General features: G+C 51.4%; 1 protein-coding gene across 5 annotated transcripts in view; it reads right to left on the bottom strand.

Moving 5' to 3' along the window:
• Window positions 1-3,376: 3,376 nt before the first annotated feature.
• Window positions 3,377-24,960, bottom strand: part of RAB11FIP5 (RAB11 family interacting protein 5) — a 43,094-nt gene continuing 21,510 nt past the window's right edge. For 2 of the 5 annotated variants that reach the window (XM_056344691.1, XM_056344702.1), the window contains exons 4-6: window positions 15,032-17,626; window positions 9,124-9,313; window positions 3,377-7,837 (exon numbers count right to left, since the gene is read on the bottom strand). In XM_056344691.1, the coding sequence (XP_056200666.1) occupies window positions 7,628-7,837; window positions 9,124-9,313; window positions 15,032-17,626 (2,995 nt within the window). In that variant the 3' untranslated portion in view covers window positions 3,377-7,627. Of the gene's footprint in view, window positions 7,838-9,123; window positions 9,314-15,031; window positions 17,627-17,902; window positions 20,198-24,960 lie in introns of those variants that run through there. The other 3 variants (XM_056344707.1, XM_056344716.1, XM_056344720.1) reach the window with 3 other exon arrangements.

Raw genomic sequence — 24,960 nt, 5'->3', positions numbered from 1 at the left:
CAGGGAGCTTGTGCCATGCCCCGAGCCTGGTGCTGCCTTGCTGCCTGGTCTCAGGCCGCCCGCTGCCTCACAGCCCCTGCCCCTTGGCCATGTTTTCTTGAGGCCGGGAGTCCTGTGGTGTCACTTGGGTTACGTGGGAAGAGGTGAACCATGTTTTACCAGGGCTTTAATCCACCGTGGGGGCAGACACTGTAACACACACCCTGAGACTGCACACCAAGGTGCACATACCTACCCCTTGCCCTGCTACGAGGCAGGAGCTTCCACCAGAACAAAGAAGTGTCATTTTCTCATTTCTTGTTCCTTAAAAATCAAGTTCCTTCCTGTGCTGCACCAGCCTGCTCCCTCAGGGTTACAGGCTGCTGGCACCCAGCATTGCCTCTGCTGTTTGCCTTCTCCCTGCCTTCTTGTGTGCAAGCATGAAAACGCAACTCTCCTCAGGAACACATAGATGATGAGCAAAGATCTGGTCCAACAACAAATCCTGCGTGCCAGAGAATACCCACTGGTCCATGTACTGGTAATGGTTTGCTTTGCTTTGCTTTAAAGTGGCTGCAGTGCAGGCTAGGGACTGCTTGCTGCCAGCTAGCCCAGCTGTGCCACCAGGGCAGGGTTTGGTTTCTCCTAGGCAGGGTCTAACACCACTTGGGAGCCCTACATGAGAGGCAAAATAAAATCATTTTGCTGTGACTAATGCTTTACAAGGCAACTCTTCCTTTTCTAAAGGTTTCATCCTGTACTTCACAACGCAGCAAAATCTTTCCAATAAATATGGATGATAACCCAAATCCCTCTGTTTCTACACAAGGGAAATCCCCCTCCCTCCCATCACAGCTAGAGCCAGATAATTGATACAATCCCTAATGTTGACACACGAAATGTTTTGTAACAACAGAGGGGAGAGAATCTGTTTATCTAAAACCACATTTGGAGTGACATAAGACTATCACTTTTTTGGTTAAATACCAGAAAGAATATCAATTCTTTGGCTGATACCAGTCTAACCAGATCCATTTAGACTGACAACTCGCATTTCCCCGGTTTTAGGAAGAAGGAGGGGGGGGTTGCTTCTCCAGATCAACAACTGTTAAGTCAACAATGACATTTCTTTCCATTTTGTTTGGGGGGAGGAACAAGCACCCCAGCTGTTGAGTGAGCTTGTCTAGAAACCGAGTATGTTGGGTTTGCTTTGCATGGCCGGGTTTTCATAGCAGGGGGGCTGCAGGGCGGTTTCTGTAAGAAGCTGCCAGAAGGTTCCCCGATGCCCTACGCAGGGAGCCAATGCCAGTCGGCTCCCAGACAGCCACGCTGGCATTGCTCGGGGGCACGGATTTAAGATGGGGGGGGAAAAGTGTGGAACTGCAGCCGGAGAGAGGAGCGAGCCAGGGGGAGAGCAGCAGCCCCGCAAGCCCCCAGGGCAGGGACCCAGGAAGCCAGAGCAGCTCCAGGCACCAGAGCAGAGGTGCCCCCCAGCCTGCAGGGCAGCCCTCGCCCAGGCAGGCTGTGCCCCCCAGCCCGGCCAGGGGAGCCCCGGGGGAGCGGCTCACCCCCCCACACACAGCCCAGGTAGGACCCCACGCTGGGGCAGGGTGTGCCCGAAGTGGGCTGTGACCCACAGGCAGCCCGCACTGGAGCCGCTCCTGGCAGGGCCTGTGGTCCCCCGGGGACCCATGCTGCTGGGGGGCCATGCCTGAAGTGGTGAGGGACTGATTGCAGACCCCACTCCCTGTCCCCCTGCACCACTGGTGCGAGAAGGGAGAGAATTCCGGAGTGGAGTTGGGCCCAGGAGGGGTCAGGGGGAAGATGTTTTTAAGTTTTGGGTTTCTTTCTCATTACCCTACTCTGACCGTTACATCTCCCTGGGCCCAGCTGAGGGCAGTCACAGAGCCAGAGCGGCTGGGGGGGCACCCAGTGCCCAGCCAAGGTAAAACACCCCACGCCGAAGGAGATTTGGGGGTCTCAGACAGCCACCCCACACATGACAGCTGGATGTGGGGCTGGGCTGCCTGCTGGCTTGGGGAGAAAGTCACAGGAACACTTCTCATTAGCTTCCATCTGTAAAACCAGATTTTAAGAAAAACTTGTGGCAGGCAGAAAACTCAGGCTCTGAACAGCAAACCCAGTTCTTGCAGCAATGGGAATTATTTGCATCACTCCCAAGCCTGCGCTTAAGCCTTCAAGCAGGCAGAGAGATCTGATCATGCATGGCTGTTATAGCAGGACTAGGGTCTTAAAATCTCCCTTTTTTCTGAGCTGACAGCCTCCAGTGCCCCCAGCCTCCCCAAGGCTGCTGCTCTGCTTACACCCCTGCACCTCTGCAGCCCGGGGAAGCCCATGCTCGCCCAGTTGCCTCAGGCCAGCTTTTCTTAGGATAGTCTTTCAGAAGGTCACAGTTCAGCACCCCGGTCCTGCGAAGCAGCATGCCAAACATTCTCCCCCCAGCCCATCCAGGCTCTCAGGGCTAACGTGATCCCCCCTGACAGGTGCTGAGCTCAGTAACGGCCTGCCATCCAGCTGGATGAAAAATAAACCGGGATTAGAGCTAACGAAACTCTTCTGTTGGAGCAGCAAAGTCATTTATCGAAGCTTAAGGGGAGTTAATTTTTTTTTGAGGGACAAGGCATGAATGAAGAAAGCAGCAGGCCTTGAGAAGGAAAACAGCAGAGCGGTGGAACAGGTGGCTGGGATTAGGGCAGATGAGCTGGAGGCAAAGGTCTGGGCTGGGGATCAGGGCTGTGCTGGGCAAGGTCTGCACGGAGGGGCAGGCACGAAGTGCTGTGCCCACCAGCAGCAGGTGAGAGCTGCCTGTCCTGTGAGCAGTGGCACTGATGGAGCCGCGTGTCCTCACTGGGCACCCTGAGGCTGAACTCTCCACTGTCTAAGCTGTGACACGAGGCTCTCCTTTCTTCTTCTTCCAGCATGCTGCAGCTCTCCTCCACTCAGCTGCTGATTTCCCACAAATCCTCAGGAATGCTACACAGGGGCAAAGTCAACAACGGTGAGCAGTAAGGGAGCTGCCAGCATATCTGATCCCCCAGGGCAGCCAGGCCACCGGAGCCAGGCTCCTGCGGCTGCTCAGCACACAACACGACAGTAAAGCACAAGTAAGAAAGCTCAGAGGAGCTTAAACCCTTTGGGTGCACAAATCAGCTGAGGCAGGAGCAATATTCAGGGAGGAACTCAAGGCAAAGATGCAACACTTCCACCCCCAGCAGCCACCGCATGCCGGTGGGAGCGTGGGGACTGTTAACAATGCTGGAAAAGCTGCTGGAGAAGTTGGCCACCGTCATCCTACTTCAGAAAATAAACAGATAAATGTCACTCACTGTCCAAATGCTATCAGCACAGACGCTGTTGTCAATAAAGCAGAAGTATCTAGGAACAGCTTGAACAACTTTTATTATTTTTTTAAAGTGCTTAAAACGTAAATAACAAGCTCTTTATAAACATTAGTTGCAACTATTAAAACATGAAACACGCAGAACCCCTTCCTGCACGGGGAAATCAACAACTCCAAAAACCCCAGTGCTTACCTCTCCCATTTTGGGATGTTTTTCCACCCCGCGTTTATAACACAAAACACACAGCGGTTTCTTCACAGACAAGTCGTAAGGCTGAGTCTACATGACATCCCTTCAGGTTTGTTCCAGTTTAAGGACACACCTCTGTGGTTCTCCTGGCCCGTGACTCTGGGCCAGAAGAGCCAGTCAAGGCAAAAATAAATCACTTGGCCAGAGTTCTTTAAAAGCAAGAAACCCAGCTGTGGGCTGACAACAAAGGCAGAGCACAGCTGTGAGCAACAGCACCCTGCGGAAGACCTTGTGAAACAGCTTGAGCAAGGAGAGACAGACAGACCAGGAGGCAAGAACATGGAGGCCTTGTTAGGGCCATGTTTAAAACAGAACCAGTGAAAAGCTGCTGCTGGCCCATCAAAACTCTTTTTTTTTTTTTGCCCGGTTCAGCAAAGAGCAACAGACCTCGGAGTGTTACGCTGCACACAGACCAAAGTGCCGCTCACCTCCCTGTTTTTGCAAATAAATCACTAAATATGGATATTTGGTACATGAAAAACTTGAGAACGTTTCCCCAGCTTCTTCCTCTCACCCCTCCCCAATGAGAAAATATCTAGGTCCTCAAAACCATTTTCCCCTGGTAACTTAAGAGGTTTTAACAAAAAAATTATACAGACTCCAGCTTAGTGCTGCTGTGTGGTGTGACAAAGCTTGCTTCTCTTATGCAGGGAATAAAAATTGTGCGTGGGGAAAAAACCCACACATTTGCAGGGCAGTGGGGCAGAGAAACAGAGAACGAAGACAGAAGCATCTTTAAGTTGCCTTTTCCTAAGCACACGTTGTCATTTGTAGACACCTCTGGACTTCTAAACGCTCAAGGACAGGCACAAAAGATCAGGGCAGCCTCTGCTGTCACCACCATTTTTTTTTTTTTGCCGTAGCCTCTGTCTCACATGTGATGCCAAGGTATGCGTGCCATACCCCTGCTTCAGCCTTTGGAGACACTCCGCTATCATAAAGTCACGGCAAGAAGAGTGTTTTAGCTCCGCTTGCTCCAGCCTCCCCCGAGATGGCACAGGCTCCCATGGCAGAAGGCAGTTCGAGGACTGTGCTGCTCCACCGCAACGGAGGCAGGTGATGGGAGGAAGCACGTATTGCTGAAAAGGCCGTACACCAGATACAGCCTGCCATAGCTCTGAGATTAACTTTACATATTCAAGTGCATAACATTCAAGCTTTGGAGAAAAAAAAAAAGGCAGAGCTGACTAAGGCAGAGAGGGAATTAGGGAGGTGGTGAAACTCGATGGAAGAGGGAGGAGGTACAGCAAGATCCTTATAAACATTGGCACTTGTGTGTGGGGAGCACCTACAACGCCAATCGCTACTGGGGCCCAAGTCCCAGGAAGCAGAAATTTTTCAGGAAGTGGAAAGCCAGCCTAGGCCCCTGGCTCTCATGTGAGATTTTGGCTCTCCCCCTTATTAGCACCTGTGAGACGTAAGCCTTCAACGCTCAGTGCCCCTGCCCATCGGTGCGGCTGCCCCTTTGCCCAGCCCTCCTTCTCATGCCACGCCACACCACTCTTGTGACACCGGACTGCTTTCTAGCTGTCTGCAACGCCTCCCTGCCCACCTTCAGGTAACAGGGAGAGCTTCTCCATGAGAGACAGGCACCCAGAAAGGGAATCTAGTTCTCAGGCCATGGGATCTTTTGATTATATAGGCAGAGAAAGGTTTCTGGTACTTTCTAAAATGGGAGAAACACCTTCCTCTCAGACCTTCATGTCTTTCTTACACCAGAAACAAAGTCCCCACACCTGAGACTTACACAGGGAAGAGGAACGTAAAGATGCAGGTAGAGAAGGGCAAAACCCCAGATTATTTCCTACTAGGGGCAAAGGCAGGTGGGAACAAAAGGCTCGTGGCCAGTATCTTCCCAGGTAACAAAACCTCCTCCTTATATGATGGTCTACAGGCTAGATAGGACCACTGTCAATGACGGCGACACCAGATCTCCTTTTCTCCCCATAGCTCCTACCCCAACAGCCTGCTTCTCCAGTCTCAGACTTGGAGCATGTCTTTATCCAGCTGTATTTTGGAACATTTTGGCCTGCTCTCCCCAAAGTGTCATCTCTTAATACCTCTACTTCCCATGTGACGTGAGCTGACAGAACTGCTAAAAACCAAAAGCAACCTGTGCACAGGGTGGAAAGGCTGTGCTGCCTGTGTTTAAAAAGAAATTCACCTAGTTCAAATTAGCAGGCAAAGAGAAAAGAAAGCTGCCCAAGATGGGTTGCGTTGAACTAAGAACTGGATTTCAGAGCCTTTTTTGGTAGGAAACTGCTACTGTCCTATTGCAAAAGGCACGATTTTTCAAACTCATATATACATTGAAGCAAGTAAGCAGAAAAGAATATGAAGGTTTTAAAAGAATCCAGTAACTTTGGCAAGGAGATGTGCAGGAGAGAGAACATGCCTTACATGTCAAGACGCTCAAATTCCACACCAACTGACCCTCCACCTGCAGAGGCACCTTCTCTAGCCCAAATCCTGGCAGAACAAGAGAGGGAGCAACCTCCTTCCTATACCCTTCCATAGCATCTCCAAATCAAAAGCTGCACTGTACTGCAGAGTGGCCAGGAGCATCACTCACCAACCTCAGGCTAACACCATCTATGGTTTTTAAACTGCATAACTTGGAGGCTTTTAGACGGTCACTGAACATCAGCAAGAAGCATTCAACTCCTGAGAGAGCTGGCCTACAATGCCTAAGGGCGTGCCCAAGCTGCCAGAAATCTGACGCTGGCATGTAGATGCAATACAATTCAAGCGGTGTTTGGTACTAATGCTGGCTTGAAGGGGGTCTGCAGCGATTACTGAATAGCTAGCTTTGACAGAGGGTGTTTGATGGATGCCTGACGGTAGTGAGCTTTATTGCAAGTGGTAGAGGCCACGATGCTTGTGAAGCTCTCTACACCTGACCTAGCAGGATGTCATGCATAGAGGTGGCCAGGCAGTCAGACATCCTTCTCTGCACACGAGCTTCGGTCCCGATGGCATCTTCCTGTTGCATTGAGAAAGACAACACAAAGTCAGTGGTGGTGGGCAGCCAGTGGAAAGGAACTCCTGTGGATGCGGGAAAGGGGGAAGCATAATACTGAGTAGAAAATTCAGCTGTGGTTTATGCATACAGGAGTCCCCCCAGGGCACACTGGTGCCAGACAGCCCGGTGACAGGTTGGGTGGTGTGCCAGAAGATCTCCTGCAGTGTTACTGGTGCACAAACCAGCACTGGCCCTTCTTCCATACTGCAAGTTCAGTTTTGAGCTGGGTAACTGAGGCAGCATCATGACTCTGTGTGCAGGCAGCAAAGGAACCAACACCGCTCACGGTCAGGCAGTGATGTCGCCTTGAGTCCTTTACAGCCTCCAACTCCAGCACTGTCACTTTGTGTAGCATCTCCCACATGGTCAGGTCCCGGCACAAATTGGAGATAGCTCTTCAGATGGGGACCCTTCATTTGGGGGTACAACACAGGGGGAAAGAAGGGAAAGAGGCATCCAATAGTAGTCCCTTCCCCTCACTGCCCTGCTGAGCCTGCTCAGCGAACAGTAACATGCTGGTAGAGCCTTGCTCAGTTTAAGCATCCCTGATGTCATCAACCAATTTAACACCATCCCTCAGCCAGGGTACACCACTTCAGAGAAAAGAGATATGGAAGCGTATGGGCAGAAGAGCAGCAGTAGCAGGATGAAGACGTGGGCAAGGTGGTTGGTTTCCAGTTCTCAAATGTCTGTGGACCACTTAAAGCATTGGCAGGACGAGTGCCTGAAAAGATGCCACTTGGTCACAATGACAGGAACCTAAGGAGGCATTGGCCTCAGGTGGAGGGCTCTGCTCCTCCCCATAGGGTGGATGACAGCCTATCACCCTATAGCTCCCTGGAGCCAGAGCTGGGATAAGCTTGGGCTGGGAAGGAGCAGATAACCTTTCCTGCTAAACTCGGTGAACAGAAGCCACTGGAGCCCTCTTGTAAGAGGAGCCGGGGGTGCAGGGACGTTTGCAGCGTGTTTATTGGAGAAGTGCTCTAGGCAAGTGAGGCTGGTCTCTGGGGAGAGGTTACTTGGTCTTGCTTTCCCCCAGCGGGATCTGGAGGAGCGTGGGAGACTGTTCCATGATGCGTACCAGCAGCTGGTCAATGTAGTTCTCTAGTTCATGGATGTGCTCCTCCTTCTTGCTCAGCTCCTTCTCTCTCTGCAGCAGGAGCTGGATGAGTTCATCATGGGTCAAGTGATAATACTTGGCTGACTGGTCCAGTATGGTGGGATCCTGTGGTAGAAACCAAGAGGAACATTCAGTGAGTCAAAACTGCTGCTCCCTTTAGCATCTGCAAGATGCAGCAACAACCAAAGCAATCACATTTTCTGTGTTTGTCTTCTTTTCAGATCTGACCTGATGAGCCTGAGACATTGTGCAGCTCTCAAGTCCTGTCTTTACAAAGCAGCTTTCCCACATGCCATGCAGTCACCCAAAAATACTGGAGACAAAGCAGCTGCCCAGACATCCAGCCTCCTCCTTATGGCTAGAGGTGACCACGGAGCACTTCTACCAGCTAAGTGAACCACTTACAAAAGCTTCCACAAAGACTGTGTCAAACCTCTCTCCCCCAACAGTTAAAAGCTAAGGGCATGGGCACAACAGAGCCCTTTAGCCTGGCATAATGAGGCCTGCCATTAGCTACTCCCCCTTTTCTGGGGCTTTCCCCTTCCCCAGTCCTCCAGCCGCAGGCCTGGATGATGGCAGAAGAGGAGAATTGAGAACCAAAAAACCCTCCAGGAGCTCCCAGAGGACGAGAGCCCTGGGGGAGTCAGGTCTCCCAGCAGAGCTGGGGCTGCCAGACAGGCTGGAGCAGCACAGGGGAGCAGGCCCCAGACAGACCTTGTCCCAGGAAAGTTTAAATGCTTGTAACCCACAACCTGAACTACCTGCGGCACCACAAAGGGCTTTCTGGGGGCACCAAGCTCATGCTTGTCCTTCCACTCAGATGAACCCCAGCAGCAGCATTTTACATGTCAAGTCAGGCAAACAGAGTGGCAGTAGACAAAGGGAAGGAGAAGGCATCTCATGAGACCGTGCCCTCAGACATACCACACAGGTATTTGGCATGCCTCAACACGCCAGCATTTGAAATACAGCCAGGCAAGCAGCATTTGAGCAAGGCTCCAGGAAGCACTTTCCCTCTGCCTCTGCCAGGAGAAAAAAAACACTTTAGGCCTTCAATCAGGGAGCTATCACATCCTCCACCTTTCACGTCTTGTGGATAACCAGACATTCACTCACACACTGTACAATAAAAACCCCAAATCAAGGCAAGCAATAGGAGAAGAATGATGGGGTGAGAAGGTCCAAAGATCAGGTCATGGAGGAAGGGAGGCCAGCAGGAGGCTGGGCAACCAGGATTCAGGATGTCAGCGTTAATACACATGGTTCTGCTCACACTGTGGCAGGAACCCGTTCCACATCCTCCAACGGCAGTTTTCTGCACTTTTGTCACCAACTACAGACCATCTCAAGCAGGTGGGAACGCAGCTCTCACCTCAGTGGTAGGTTCCTACCTTTAACTTCTTTGAGTCTGTTTTCTCCGGCTGAGAGGACAGGGCCACAGGCTGGACACTGCTTGTGGTGACAGTCTTCAGCTTCTCCAGGCCATTGCTCAGAGCAGTCATCAGGCTGGACCTGTGCTGCTGCTTCTTCTCACTGGAGACCTCTTGCACCGCAGCAGTGATGGGTTTCACTGGGTGAGGACTAAGGAGAACAAGAAGGCTGGACAGTTAACACCCTCCCAAGCTGAGGAGTGATGCTGCTAGCTCTCCCTATAGTTTTTATGGGGATGGGACCCACTTATCAAATTTAATCAGCTCCACACAGCTAAATTCTCTGTGTCTGTGTTGCTCAAAGCTTGCCTGCTCTGTAGACAGAAAGGAGAGTGAGCATCCTACAGCGCAGGCAGCCCACAGCGCTCTCCAGCCACCATATCTGCCCAGAGATGAGATAAGGAGCCCCAGGACATGTGTTCGGCTGAGATACAGAACAGATCCCCATGCCCACGCCTGTGTTGCTCAGTCCACACTGGGAGTGCTGTGGGTCAAAACTCCCAGCTGCCTGGCATTAGTACAGCTGGGGAAATCTAAGCCAGGTCCAATGTAACAGGAGGCTGCTACATCCACTGCACAGAGGGGCATTTTGCTACCCAGGACCCCCCAGATTACTGTCTGTGGTCACAACTGCTGCTTCAGGGATGCTCCTGCACCACTGTGCATCAGTTCCTGCACTGCCTCAGCCCAAAATCTGGACTCCACCTGCCTGGAAGACACCACAGAATTTGTCCCCCTCCAGCAGCCAAAAGGGAGGGTGAGGAGATTGTGTCCAAATGCACCTTCTCTGTCATTGTAGGGGGAATTACATTTTCATTCAGTTTTGCCTCACTCTTCACCCAGAAGATTGTTTCTGGGCTTAAAGTATGTTTGCTTTTCAGCATGATGGAAAGAGAAGTGACCTGATGCTTCCTTCCTGCACACAACAAGCAGACCTGCACACCATACTCAGAATGAAAAGATCGTAAAATCTACTCAGGAGCTCTGCAAAGCCTCTGTGCTCATCAGATGAAGCAGCCACCCTGCAAAGGGTGATAATCCCAACTGCTGTGCATCCAAATAGTGCTGCAGGGGAAGGGGGACATCTTGCTCGCAGGAGCTCTTTACAAATGGGGACCTCAGGGTGTTGGTAGGACAGGTTGTGGGAGGAGGAACAGCACCCACAGTCACTGTGTGAGCCATTAGCCAGGCTGGGAGAGATGCCTCCCAAGTCCAGCTTGTGCTGTAAGTGCTTGATTTTATTTCCATTTTGAAAGCAGAGCAGGTGGCTTCCAACCCTGCTCCAGGACAGAGATGATGGGTGAGGCTGGGACAAAGGCAACATCATACAAGGTATCAGGTGGGTGGCTCAAGTCCTCAAGGCTGGTGTCCTCATGCCTTGTCAATGGTGATGGGATCAGGACGTACCAAGCGGTCTCCCCATCGTGCTCACAGGGCATGTCTAGAAGTCCTCTTCAACCACGATGATGCCTCCTGTCACCACTTGCTAGGAGAGAACAGCAATGGTAGCCACAAACCAGCTCCAACAAGCCAAAGGATCAACATCCTTTGTCAAAGCTGTCCAAGCATGTGAACAGAGCCCACAGTTCCTGGGCAGCTTGAAAGGATGGAGAGGAATCCCATGAACCTAAATAGGAGTCCCAGTGTCACGGGCTGGAGAAGTTGCTGTTCTGCACATCAGCCTCAAGAGCTCTCCACCGTGGACCAAACCTTCACCAGCAGAACTAGAAACACCATGGTACCATGTTACAAACAGTTGTGCAGTTGTCTGTCTGTTACGATGTAAAATGGGGTGAGGGTGAACTGGACCAGAGGCCATACACAGATCCTGAAAAACTGTCATTCTCAAATCCTTTGAAAAACCAGAAGTAATGAGTTTGCTTGCTTGAACCACTGCTAGCTCCCTTCCTAGCCCAAAATGAGTGGGGCTCACTGCAGAATCTGGGGAAGACAGCTCTAGTACCACAGCAGGACTTCCACCATTCCTCAAAACAGTGTCTGGGAAGTAGAGCTCCAGGGGAGCCTCCAGGACTGCTCCTCACAGCCAGGTCTGAAGATAAGCAGCCCCAAATGCCACAGTCGCCTCATGCATCCCCACAGCAAGCGTAAAGACTAAGACCAGAAAAGTATGGCTGCTGAAACAGGAGACTGAGACCCCTAAACAAGAGGTCTGTAGGGCACTGACTGGCCATCATGAACACTCAAACTATTTTAAACCTCTGAAGGGGAGCTCTTCTGAACCAAACTTACCAAGGCCACTCTACAGAATGAAGACCAGCAACAGCCTTGGGATGCTAGTGGGATAGCTTGGATGCATTCTGAAAGCAGGGGACACTTCCCACTGCAAGTCTGGGCACAGGCAGCTTTCAGCCCCATTGCCAGTGGGAATACATTAATTCCTGCAGAGCAGGAAAAGGTATTTATATTTAAAAAAATGTTATCCCATTCTTTCCTGCTGAGAGGGTAGGGTGCACAGAGCTTCTGCTGAGCAAAACAGGGGCTCTGCCCCCTCGACTTGTCCGAGATCCAAGAGGATCCAAAAGCAGGAGGCATTCCTCCACCTGTGTCCCGCCCCAGGATGGCTGGCACCAGTTACTTCCAGGGGAGCAGAGGTTGCTTCATGCCTTATAGCCATGTCTGAAGTCCTGATGGATCTGCCAAGAAGTTGGACCTGCCTCCATCTGCCGGTCAATGAATATGAACTTGAGAGCAGAATTAGTTGCTCACGGTGAGAGTCTACGATGAAGCTTATTACATTCAAGATGAAACATCTCAGGGTTGCTGAGTGGCATAGCCCAGCCCCTCTCTGGGCAAGCCTTGCTGTGTCACAGCACAGCTTTCACTGACACTCCTGAGGTCACTGCTGAGCACAGCAAAAAACTGGGGGGGGATCCCCCTGCAGCAACTCAGAAATTAAAGTCTTCACCATCCCATTAAAATGCTTCTCACAGAGCAACAACACAACAAAGGACAAATCCAAGAAAACCAGTCTCTCGTGGGCAAGCCGCTGTGCCTGCAGCAGCACACAGCACCTGAGGGCCAGACCTCCGTGCAGAAAGTGAATGACCGAACGCAGGATCAGCAGCTCTTCCCCCAGGTCTGTATGTAGATGTGGCAGCCACTCACTGAGCTGCAAGGGCTCCACAAGGATTACATTTAGATCACACAGACTGGCATATGATTTAATCTGGAACCTTGTTTTCAGGACAGAACAATTCTGCTGCACTCCTGACATCAGGAAGGCACAAAGCAATGTGCATCAATACCACCTCAGCACTTGTTGGTAACAGGATTGGGGATGTCACAAGTACCATGACATCCTGCAACAGTCACACATCTGAGTTCCCAACTGATGGGAAAGGAGCTGCACAACTGCTGGGCTCCTCCGAGACAGCAGAGTCCCCAAGGCACTGTCATGGTCTGTCCTTTAGGTCCCACCTGTACTGGGGGATGTGACCTGAGATACCTTCCCAGTGGTGAAGGCAGCATCCCACTCTTCCCCAGAGAGCAGAAAGGGAGCCTCCATACACTTGAGTGATGCAACTGATGCTCTGAGAACACACCTTACCCCAGAAACACTAGTTTTGTGGCAAGAGCCATCTCTCACCGCAGGAGAGAGAGGAAAGACCTGCAAATCTAATCCCAACAGGTGGTCATTGTGACCAGGCAGTGCCTCAGCCAGACTAGGCAGGAGGTGTCACTCAGATACACAGGTCTACCACTTGACTTGCCATCTTGAACAAGATGACCAGCAGAGAGCCCTCTGGCCACTCACCAGTGACATGGGACATCTCACTCACCATGAAGACATGGGACCCCACACCCAGCTTCCATCCCTCCCAAGGAGGGCACATAACCCCAGCACACCAGACTCTCAATAATCCACGCCAGATACCAGCTCCTCCTTCACCGGAGAAAGACACTTTTGTCCTAGCTAAGCCTTAATGCCTGTTCTAAGTTCGAACTCTGTCCTTTTTCCTACCGTATCTTTTCTTTGTCTGTGTGCCGTCCTAACAGGAGATGATTCCAGGACAGGGAAGCATCACCATGGGGACCTGGAAAAGGACCCTTCCAGTCTTCCTCTCTCCCCACATGACAATTAGTCACATCTCCCCAGTCTTATAAAGTAGTGCAGAACCTCAGAGCCTTCCACAGAGACCTCAGGAAGTCTTCAAAGGTAACTCTTTCAAAGGTTCACCAATCCCAGCAGCACGTATCCAAACCATCCATGTTTTACAGGTAGAGAAACCAGAGCAGAGATGTTCAAGGACTTCTCAGACATGTATCATGACAGAAGCCAGCACTGACATGACAACCAGCTCTTGGGTCCAAGCCCACTTTCCTCCCAAGAGCCCGTCAGGCCTTGGATGGATGCACAGTCAAGCCTGAAGGTGACTGTGAGCATGTACCATTGACATAGAGGGTCCTGGGACCATACTTCTCTCATTGCCTAATTTCACCCTTTGGGATTGCAGGACACTTCTCCTTCCATGAAATGTAACAAACATCCACAAATTCAGGAGGTTTCTGTATACTCTCTATCTGCAGATTTTGAACAAGGTTATCTGCTGGAGGATGAATAATCCAATTAAGAACAGTTTGAAGACCTGGCCTCAATAAAGAAAAAACCCTCAGCTATCAGACCCATCTCTTGCTGGTCTTTGCTCCCGAGGTCATTTTAAACGTCAAACCCAAACTCAAGCCAAGGAAGGATCCCCATGGGCAAGAAGGGCTGGAGCTCAGCTAACTTCTGCTGTCCCCATCCTCCTGCCCTCTCTCTCCCCAGGGCCATGACCAATATTATTCTTGAGCCAGACAGGATTTTATCATTTTTCAGTGCCCCCATGAAGCTCCATTTGCCTTCTGTTGCAGGAGTGAGGCTGATCAAAGAAATCACTGCTAGAAGACCTGGGTCCCCATGTAAACTCTAAGAGCTCAATCCTTGATACTCTGGGCAAACTGAGCCCACGACAATCTCCTCCTGCCCAGGCAGACCAGGGGAAGATGTACCAGGAAAACTAGATGACCTGAAGGACACAGAGCAAGACCCCATGCCCTAAACTCAGCATCTTTCTCCACTTCACAGCATTTCTACAAGCTCAAGACTGACCTGGGAGAAGGAACAGCCCCTTCTTTCCCCTGATGCACCACCACGGTAACCCCCCTTCCTATTCCCATTATCCTCCAAGCTAAGTCCCACTTGCTTCATAACCAACGGGCATCTCGGCAGGTGGGAAGGGAGAACAGCATTTTGCCACCACCCTGGTGAAACTACTGCCCCCCCCCCCGCCCCCCCCCCCCCCCCCCCGCTATGGAGAGAAGAAGGTTTTTAGTACCTGACGGTCATTTAAAAAGGAAAGAAACCAAAGCTGAATTAATGAAAAGGGAAGGGGCAGTAGCTATGCACATGCCATGAAGGAACCTGTGAGACCATTAATGGCTGGAAGCTCTCCTGGCAGACATGGAAAAGGCACCTATTTTGCAAGCACAGGAAGATGGGAGCAAAAATTAGCATCGAGTGAAATGTGGATGCAGTTCTGCTGTGGCTGAATTTTCAGCTGGGGCAGGACCTGGATGTGTCAAACTGTTTGCCCTACTTTAGGACAAACACAGGACACCAATGGCCATTCCCCACCGTGATCCAAGAAAGCCAAGGCTTCAAGCTGTTCAGGCTAGACTCTCTGGGACCACGGGAAGGTGAGGGAAGAGGACCTGCAGCAACCTGTGGAGTGGCCTCCTTGGAGTCAGCACAACCGTGAGCTGCTGACACTAAGCCAGGGTCCACTCATTGGCGTCCTAATAAAAGCAGAAGGGAGACAGGGTTCACCTCTACCAAATACACACCCTTCGCCTTCCCCGGAGTGCTCACCTGGTTGTCTGCTGGAAAAAGGGCTTCTCAGCTGGCTGTGTCTCCCTGGGCAAAACCACGAGCGCTGAAGCTTGTGTGTCACCGGACTGCGGCAAAGGGCAGGGCTGGGCAGCTGCGCGGCTGGTCGCGGCAGGGACCCCACTGCTCGCGGGGCACGCAACAGGGGAAGGGAAATCAAACTGTTTAGGGTTAGTTGCAGCCACAAGGAAAGGGGTGGAGAAGGCCAAGGGCTGGTTCACATGCAGGAAAGGAGGCTTGCTTAGCGGGTCCCCGGGAAGGTTAGTGGACTGGAAGCCTTGCCCAAGGGCTTCCTCGTGGAGGTTGGTGAAGCTGAAGCCGCCCTGATCAAGCTTTTTGGGCAGCACAGCTTCAACAGGGAGAGGGTCTGGTGCCTTCTCCACAAAGGGATTGCTTGGGGTATTTGGGCTGAGTGCTGGAGCAAAGGGATTTCTGGAGGCTGAAGCGTCCTGCTTGTGCCTCTCCTCCACCCTATCTGGCTTCCAGAAATCAGCCTTCTTGAAGTCTATCCTGCTGTCTGCTGAGAACTGGTGCAATGGCCCCTCGGGCTCACTGGCTGGGGGTCTGCCCTGCTCTGCCTCCTGGGGAGGGCTGACCACTGCCATGGAGGCAAAAGGCTCAGGCTGGCCTCCTGCTTGCCTGGTGGGACCAGCCACTGGCTCGTGCCGCCTCTCACCATCATCCCATGCCGGCTCCAGCTGGGGTGGACTCTCCCCATGCGCTAACCTTTGGGGTCGCACCGCCGAGCCAACACCCACAGGGTGACCGGCTGCCTCCTGCTCTTCCAGAGCCGTCCAGAAGATTTCCGACTGACCCAAGTCTAGCTTGGAAGGTTGGTTTAGTCCTGACATCCTGAGCTCCTCAGGGAACAGCTCCTGCTTGGAGGCCATGTCCCAGTCAGCACTGTCTGTGGCCCCCATCAGAGGGGATAAACCTGGCTGGCTCCAGCTCTCCTTAGCACCTGACTGGCCTAATCCGTCTAGGAAGAACTTCGATGGGCAAGTCTCAAACTGCTCAGCCACATCCATCTCATTCATCTCTGACTGGTCTTCCCCCAGAGAAGTGTCCCCTTTTGCCACCTTGTCAGCTGCCACCTCCAAATTAGCTGCTGAGTCCGTAGCAGCAGATTCAGCATCCTTAGAGACTGGGAACTCGCTCCTGGTTTCAGCTATGTCTACTCCCAGTGCAGGTGGGTTGGGAGACACTGGGACAGAGGGCTCACTGCTCAGATGGCTCCTCGGCACCTCCGTGTCTGCCTTGGGGCCTTCTGTGTCTTCCCGTCGTTCCTCGCTGCCTTGCTGCCTCAGTTGTGGGTCACAAGCATCCTCATCATCATCATCATCCCCTCTGCCTCCTGCAGCTGCAAACCACCTCGGAGGTTTGGGGGGTGGCATGGCTGAGCCTGCTGCCATCTCCTCTCTCTCTCTGGTATCTGTCCACTGAGAGAGGACAACATGCCTCTCGCAAATGTCGGAGCTGAGTTTTACACGGTTTTCACTGGCCTCAAGCCGCATGGTAGCCTGGAGCCGGTAGATTGAAGTCCGTATGTCGAATGTTTCCTCCTCGCTGCCAGCACCCTGGGGCTCCATCCCTGGCTTGGGGACCAGAGGGAACTGTCGTGGTGCCACATCTGCAAGCACCCGTGGGGGCACAGCCACCACGTTGCTGCCTGGCAGGGTTTCGGAGGTGAAGGTGCTTCTGGGCAACACACAAGCGGCAGCACAAGGTCCACTTTTCGCTTCAAAGGTGCCTTCACCGAGGAAGGCTGGTCGTGGGCCAAATGCGCTATCCTGACCCACAGGCTCCTGCTCAGCCACACTTTGGGTGCTCTCTGACAGGTCAGGAGCAGTTTCAGTGGCTATGGTCATCCATCCATTTGTTCCTGCACTAGAGTGTTCCTCCTCATTACTGTCCCCTTCCTCCCTAGCACTATTTTCAGCAATCAGTGATGCTGAAGCCTCTTTGTCCCCTGGGCTTCCCGATGCAAATGCAGCTGTCCAAACTGTAGGCGTGCTGCTTTTCCTCCTCCCTCCCATTGACCCTGCAGACACAGGGCTCAGCACATCCTCTATCACAGTCGCTTCCTGGGTTGTGCTCACCAAGTTTGCCCCCACATCTAAACTGGAGAAATTTGTCCAAGACCGTAGAGTTGAAGGCATTTCTCTGCTGATTTGTGGATCAGCCTTTTCAAATACCTTTGTCCCCTTCTCATGAGTTGGCTCGGCTAATCTTTCTGTGGGGCTGGCTGCACCAGGATCGTCGATGAAAGCCATGCCCTCTGCTGCCACCGAAGCAAAGAAGTTTTCCTTCTTCAATTCTGGCTTAAGCCTGCTGGTCGCAAAGGCATCGAAGGTATCGTCCCACTCTGAGAGTGGAGGAGGGACCACAGGTTTCTTGTCTGGAGAAGGAAGGTCTCCTTGTGATAGGGGAGTAGTTTCTGGAACAGGGACACAAACGCTTTTGGCTGGAGACTCCCTCTCTGGATCTTTATGTCTTAGGGAGGCAGAGGGACTGCAATCCTCAGAAGAATAAAAGCTCCCAGCGACCTCTGTTGAAGCATGCGGCTCAGACGGGAAACTAGAGAAAAAGTGAGTAGGTGAAGGAGAATTTAGTACCTGGTCAGCGAGGAGGTCCTCAAAGAACGGATTGCTCTGCAGGGAGTTGAGGAATGGGTTGGTAGGGGACAAGCATCCAGACTGACTGTCTCCAATAGCGGGAGAGAGGTTAGCGCTGGGCATGCTAGCGAGATGGGCTACAGCAGCAGGAGGAAACTGGGCAGGGGAGCAGGGAGGAAAATGAGAAGGAGCATCTGAGCTGGTTTCTACCTGAGGAGACACTTCCAGGCTGTGGAGGGAAGACAAAACAGTCCTCCTGGTTAATGCTGTGACAGCGCTGTAAGCATACACCACACACACTACAAACGCTTCGGTTCAAAGCAATGCAATGATCAAATACATACTCTCCTCTCGTTAGGCAGAGCAATGATTATGGAGTCAAGGCATGGAAAGGGCATGCACAATAAAAAGGAAAGGGCAGTCCTTCTTCTACAACAGCCCTGCGAATTTCCCCTCTCTGCCTTAGCAAGCCCTAAGACTCAGAGGCCCACAAGATTTTTCCCACCTCCTGCAGCCCAAGGACTCAGCTCATTTTTTTTTGTCCCAACACTGGTGCGTACCAAGGGCAGGCTGCCCAGCTGGGATCTTGGGTCAGGGTTACTTGAGCCAGTAAGAGCATGCAGGAATAAGTCTTTCCCAGTTTACACCAGTGCCTCATTACTTGTTTGGCAACATATCACAGCAACAGCAGATGCGGAGCTCCCCCCTACACAGGACAGAGGGTAGCACGGCTGCAGGCAGCCAAGGAACAAGAGTTAAGCAGGAGGAAGCATGGGGCCACGATGTGGTCCAGCCTCCCTGCACACCCTTCATCACATCACTTCTGGCCAGAGATTCAGAGATGCCTGAAACCCCATGGGGGACCACAAGAAGGAGGAAGGGACTCAGCACATCTCAAATTCAGACTGTCACTCTCCTGCACCTTGCCCCAAGTCAGGCAGACAGTTCTTTGCTGCCTTTTCAAGAGGGACTACACTGACCTTTCTTTGGGATTTCATCAATCTTCCTTTGAGAACTCCCTCAGCAATGTGCATCGCTACCCCCAGGGAAGCTTCATAAAGCCAGGACTGGCTGTCTTGGGGTTTTTCACATCACGAAGGGTGCAGTGTGAAGACCCCACACCTCAGCTGGTGCTCTGATTGTTGTGCTCCCTCCTGAACCCCTGTGCCCCTGACTCACCCATGCCAAGAGCAATCCCAACCCCAGGATGGAGGCACCCAGCACTGGCACGTGTGGCTGCACTGCCCCGTAACTGAGCTGGCAGGATTACTTCCTTCTGCATTGGCCATGACAGCTGAGCTTCAAAGAGAGCCCAGTCTTGGTTTGGGAGAAACATGGACATTGATCAGCCAGCACTGGGCATATCAAAGTTTAACAAGGAACGAATAAAGTAATTGCTTTGCCAATATACACAGGGTATGTCCAGCCCTAGGGCTACATCACAATTATTTCCCTACCTCACCCATGTGGCTGGTAGGGATCACAGGCAGCACTAGAAGATCATGGTCAACATGCTGTCAAACGGCAAAGTTGCTCAGACAACTATTTTCATCTGTTATTACGAATGTACAAAAAGCCTGCGACACATTTTAAAGCGCAAAAATGCCATCTTGAGGCAAAAGTTAATGATGTGTAAAGGTGCAGTCAGCATCAGTTGCTTTTAAAGCAGGCAGAGTTACGTGCCAGTGGCACACTTTGGACCACGAGTGATGCACAGATGGGCAGGAACCCATGCACATTGCAGCAGCACAGCAGGACCCACTTCTCCCCACTTCTGGCACCTTCAAAGCCCGCCTCACACATCATCTTCTGAGTGGCTATCTTGGAAAGGTGCCTATTTATGCAATCAATGCCACCAAAGTCCCCCCATCCCAGTTTTTAGGTAGGTAACACACACAGCAAGTGGCTGAGCACAACAGGCTCAACTCCAGCACCCATCAGACACTACAGGAGATACGACTTAGCAGAACTAGAAAAAAAGAAAAAAAAAGCCATGAAACCTTTATTTCAACTCAAACCTGCAGCTCACTTGGTGCTGCGGGCAGAGACAGCTCGTGGGTGCCCTCTCCTGCTGTCACTAAGCAGCAGTGGTGACCGTGGCACAGGTGCCTGTCCCCATCCCCACACTGCTCCACAGTGTCTCTGCATCATCTCCCAGTTCGGATCGCTGGCATGTAGCAGGGTGGGAAAACCCGCTGCAGGCAGCTGGGCACACACCTCCACAGGAGATAACTCTTCCCAGGTGTTCTGAGCTCTCAGGAAGCACAGAAAATCTCCAGAAGTGATGGGAGAAGCTGATGGAGAAGGTGATGTACCTTTAGGCACAAACCATCCCAGAGAGACCGGCAGCTGCTCTCTGCTTGGAAGTCAGCCTCTCCGGGCATGCTGTGACCTGCAGACAGGCGTGCGGTTGGGGTGCTCTGCATCTGAACACTTCCTCCAGCACAAGACCCACTCCAGACAATCCACTGGGCATCATCGCTGTTCTGTAGAAGACCATCCAGGAGGCAGCAGCGGTGCAGCACAACAGCATCTGGACAAGGCAACAGGGCAGCCCATCACTGCCCAGCTCTCTGTCACCGCTGTTTGGTGTTACCTGTGCCGAAGATCTCAAGCCTATGGCTCGTACTGACAGATTCCCTCAATTCTTCTGGTTTTCTGAATACAGAAGGTGCAGACAAATGCCTGCAGCTGCGGGGCAGCTCTATGCTCCTCTGCTGAACACACACGCTGGAGGCACAGGCTCCTGTCCGCTGCCACCTGCTGCAAATTGACCTTTTTCTCTAACCACCCTCAAATTTAAGCTCTCAAGAAGAGAAGCACAGCTGCCTGTGACCCAGGGTCCAGCCAGGTGAGTTCACAAGATCCACAAATGGGTTTTATCTGTGGTGGAACAGGGTAAAACACGGCAAATTTTCCTTTCCAGATGGAAAGGGAAGGTGGCACAGTCCAAGCTAAAACACCACAATCTCAGGGCAGCTGCAAATGGCACACGCCACCGCCCCACCTCTGCTTGCTTCTGCGATTCCTCCTTCTTGCTAGCAATCGCTTTAATGTTTTCGGTCCAGATTAAGATACCTCATTTGACACTCTGCTTATACAGCGTTAAGTGCTGAGTAAGAGCAACCAAGGCCCGATCCAGCCATCTCCGCTGGGCTCTGGCATTATTAAATGGCTACAGAGCATTTATCAGCTTCAGGCTTCTAATGAGTGCCTGCTACTAACGACCTTCACAGCTGCCAGAAGAATGAGTGGTTGAAGTTCCTTCCCCCAGGGATGGCTGATGCCAGAGCAGCCCCTCACCCAGGCAGACGCAATGGACAGTGCCCTGAATTGCAGTGATCCCCACATGCACAGGTGGAGGAACAGCTTCAAGGTCTCTTTAAACCCACCCAAGACGACCCTGTCTTCCTTCCCCAAGTCATGACAGGGCTCACAGGGTGCTGGACCTGCTGAGAAAGAGCAGCTCTCAGCCACACCAGTGATCTGGTCCTAGCCCCAAGCTGCTGCCTATGCAGTCTGGGCCACCAGGGATTGAGATGGTGCTTTCAGCAAGCCCCTGACTGCCCCATGCCAGTCATGATCTACACATCAGTGTCAGGATGCAGCAAAATGAAGGTTGTACTCTGCCTGGGAAACAAGGTGGGTGAACATGAATCTTTTCTTGGGAGGGAAGGAAACAAGAAGCAATGTGGCTCCAGCACAGGAGGACCCAAATCTCTCCCCTGCCAGGCAGCGGTCCAGTATGATCCTCCCCCAGCATGTGCAGCCCAGGCCAGGCTAAAGATATAAAGACAGAACTTAAATCCATCTCCTTTTTTTGTTGGATTCTGGTTTTCCTCCTCCAAAACCCCTAACTGAAGTTTCCTTTCTGTCCCCATTCCTGCTGGGACTCACCAAGGCTTGCTCAGGGGCTGCACAAACCACTCTCAGCCATAAACTCTAGGCAGCAGCACCCACGTCTTTCCCCTGGCTTTTCAAAGCACCTATTGCACCACCATCATTCAACCCCTTTCCTCAGGATAAGCATCCAGTTTTGGTTACCAGCCCAGTGCTGGCAACAGACCTGCTCTTCCCACGAATAACCCAGCCCACAAAAAGCCCTGTTTGTCCCCTCCGAAGAAGGATGCTCAGCGAAACAAGGAGCCAAGGACAGTGTATTCCTCTAGAGGGAAACCTCCGCTTGCAGCAGCCTGACCAAAGATCTTTGCTGCATTGAAATGCTGACTCACCCTCCTCCTCCAAGTACCCCAGCACGCAGCTCCACCAGCCAAAATAAATAGTGGGTACCTTTCTGCCCTCATTTATTTGTTTGGCAGCACTTCACAGAAGCATTTTAGCCTCTCAGGAAGGGGCGGGGGGAAATAAAATATTGCTGAGCAACCCCCTGATGGAAAGTCTATTTGAAACAGCTTGTTCAATGCAGGGAGATTTTTCCCTACAGATCACAGCCTAAATTTCAGGCTGAAGACAGCTGCGCCAGCTGCGCAGTCACAGAGCAATGTCCCTCTGCAAGACAGTGGGTAACGCTGCACTGTGAATATAAGAAAACAGTACATGTGCTAAAAAAGCAGGGATTTGGGGAGGGCAGGGCTCAAATCCAGCCATAATGTGCTGAGGTTAAAAGCTGCACTGGAGCTCCTAGAAGGGCTGGATCCAGGGGAGTGCTGTGACCCTACCACTCACAAGCTGCTTTTTCCACCATTTCCCCATAGACAAGCACGCCACTGGGGCCCTAGAAGAAGCAAGCTGGGGAGGTGGAAAACCAGCTGGACCAGGGTGCTGGAGGTCCCAGTAGCAGCTTCAAAGCCTGGCAGGAATCAGGAATCTTCTCCCACCAGCATGGGGAAGGCTGGCAAGCAGAATTTGTGCAGAAAGGAGTTAAAAAAGAGATGGGTACGGCAGCCCAGGACATTTTTCTTTAAGGTGAGAACCCAAATGGGAAGCGAGAATATATGCAAATGCTGCTTTTAAATAGGAATTCCAGAGGTAAGAGCAGTGGGTTTAGTTATCTGTGCCATAACTGGTTTGCCTTGCTCTTGGTCCTCGCAGCCCATCATCCCAATTAAAACAGAAAAATCCTGCTTTATAGATTTGCCTCAAAACCACAGGAATTAAAAAAAATAAATAAAATAGTAGAGATAGGATCTGGGCAGTAGGAGTGCAGGTAGATGCAAACTGCTAATCCCAATACCCACTTTTAGGGGTGGGAGTGGGGCTCTGCTCTACCTGGACAGCTACAAAGCAGATTTGTCTCATCAGCACTGAGCTGGTGCCAGCTTCAGATCCAACTCACCCTCCTGTTTCATGTCAATCCCTGGGAAATGCAGGATCAGCAGGCAAAAGGAAGGCAGAGGCATTTTAACAGACATTTTTCACTCTTGCAGGCTCCCTGCACCTCTCGTGCCAGAGGGGAAATGTCCAGCTCCATCCCTCATCAGTTCTACCCTGTGACTGATCCAATGCAGGCACACAGTTTTGCAGCTCACGTGGATACAAGACCTGTGCCAGAGACGTGACCCTGATGGTTTCCATGATGGACTTATCCACAGATCCACCGTCATCCGTGACACCTTGGTTCTCACAGCACAGTGTTCCTCTTCATCAGACTCTGCAGCCTCCCAAGGTTCTGCTCTGGAAGTCCCCGTTAATGGTGTTTTGTAGGGGGCTGCCACATATGTCTGTGTTCAATCCCACTGACAAGCTCACCTCGTCCACTGGCACCACTCCCCACTGCCAGCCTGTCCAAGGCCATGCTCCAGTCGCTCAAAACCTTCTTCCTATTTCCAGCATTTAGGAAATGTATGTTTTAGGAGTACAAGATGAGTCAAAATTTGACCTCGCTGCTGGATATGAGGGTATGGACTGTGGAAAGAGGAGTGACAAACCAAGGTGGGGAGTGATTTTACATTTCCCCCCCATGAAAGCAGCAACAGAGGGAAGGGTCTTTGATCTGCAAACAGCACTAATGCCATTATTTTTACAAGAGAGCGCTCCATTTCTCTTTTTTCCTATTGCCAAGCATGAGATGCAGCCTCATTTTATCATCCCAGTTCATGCTGCAGGAAGCGGGACCTGTGCAGCTCTGATAACATTGTACAAAACCCTGAAAATAGTTAAACCAATTGTTTTAGCCCCAGGCCTTGCCTCAAATAAACCTGCTGAGCTTCTTCCTTACATACAACTCTTGACCACACAACCTTAAAAACAACAAACTCCAGTCTTTTTATTCAGGTTTCCAAAGACAAAACACCATCTTCCTACTGCTTCCATTCAAACCAGTATCAAAGCCCCCAGCTGCCACAGATTAGCAAAGGCAGGGCTGAAAAGCACAGCCTTTGGGACCTGCTTGGCTGTCACGAGTCAGCAAAGATGTGTAAATAAGGGCTGAAGGCAGAAATGTCCAGCCTTCTCCCCGGTAAGCATGTGGGCAAGTTTGCAGCTCATAGGGCAGCACCAGCTCGTTGGTGCTTGCCCATTGCGCACCAAAAACCGCTCCTAACAGAATAGAAAACCTGTTGGAAGTTAAAACCAGCTGAAAGTCAGCAGCTTCCTTATTTTAGAAAGGGTGTGGTTTTGCAAAAGCAAGTGGTTAAAGACAAGCTGTGCCAAACTTGCCTTAGCTGTAGGCTAATTTAAACCTTAACAGCAAAACATCTTTCTAATTACAGACCTTTTAACTAATTACAGGTTGAGTGTTTTGGTTTTGCAAAGGTGACTGCTTTTGATGCTTTCTCCCCATGTTCAGCTCTGGGTGAAAGTGGACCTACCCATGGTGGGCAAGAAGGTGCTGCTTGCTTAGCTCATTGGAGCCACAAAAGTTTCCAGAATCAGGAGAGCAGGAGGCAAAAAATCCTTTCTGCAGATAACTCAAAGACTTAAAACTGCTAGATTCAGAGGCTGGTTCTCTCTACAATGCAAAAGTTAATCCATCTTCAGCTCTAGAATTTACACTGGTAACTGAATAGCTCATCCAGATGCAGAGACATCTGTAGAACACCCAAAGGATGAGCACAGCTAATTCAATCACACACTTGAGAGACCATGTGCATTTGATTATCAGATGGCACCAGACCCTATGTTCAGCCTGACACCATCAAGACCTAATCAGCTCAACAGCTTTGACTTGAGTCAGTGACATGGTCCACAAGGTTGTTCAGTGCAAGAAAGGAGAATAAAATGAGAAAAGTTAAAGAGTTCTGTCTAATTAGAGTAAGTAATGATGTTGTAATTAATAGGGAAAAAATGAAGAACCAGGAAAGGCAGACTAGAGACAGCCCGTCTCCCTGTGATAAT

The sequence above is a fragment of the Falco biarmicus genome, chromosome 1, assembly GCF_023638135.1.
Source record: "Falco biarmicus isolate bFalBia1 chromosome 1, bFalBia1.pri, whole genome shotgun sequence".
In the NCBI taxonomy this organism is placed as follows: domain Eukaryota; kingdom Metazoa; phylum Chordata; class Aves; order Falconiformes; family Falconidae; genus Falco; species Falco biarmicus.
This window is presented reverse-complemented; position numbering and strand designations above follow the sequence as displayed.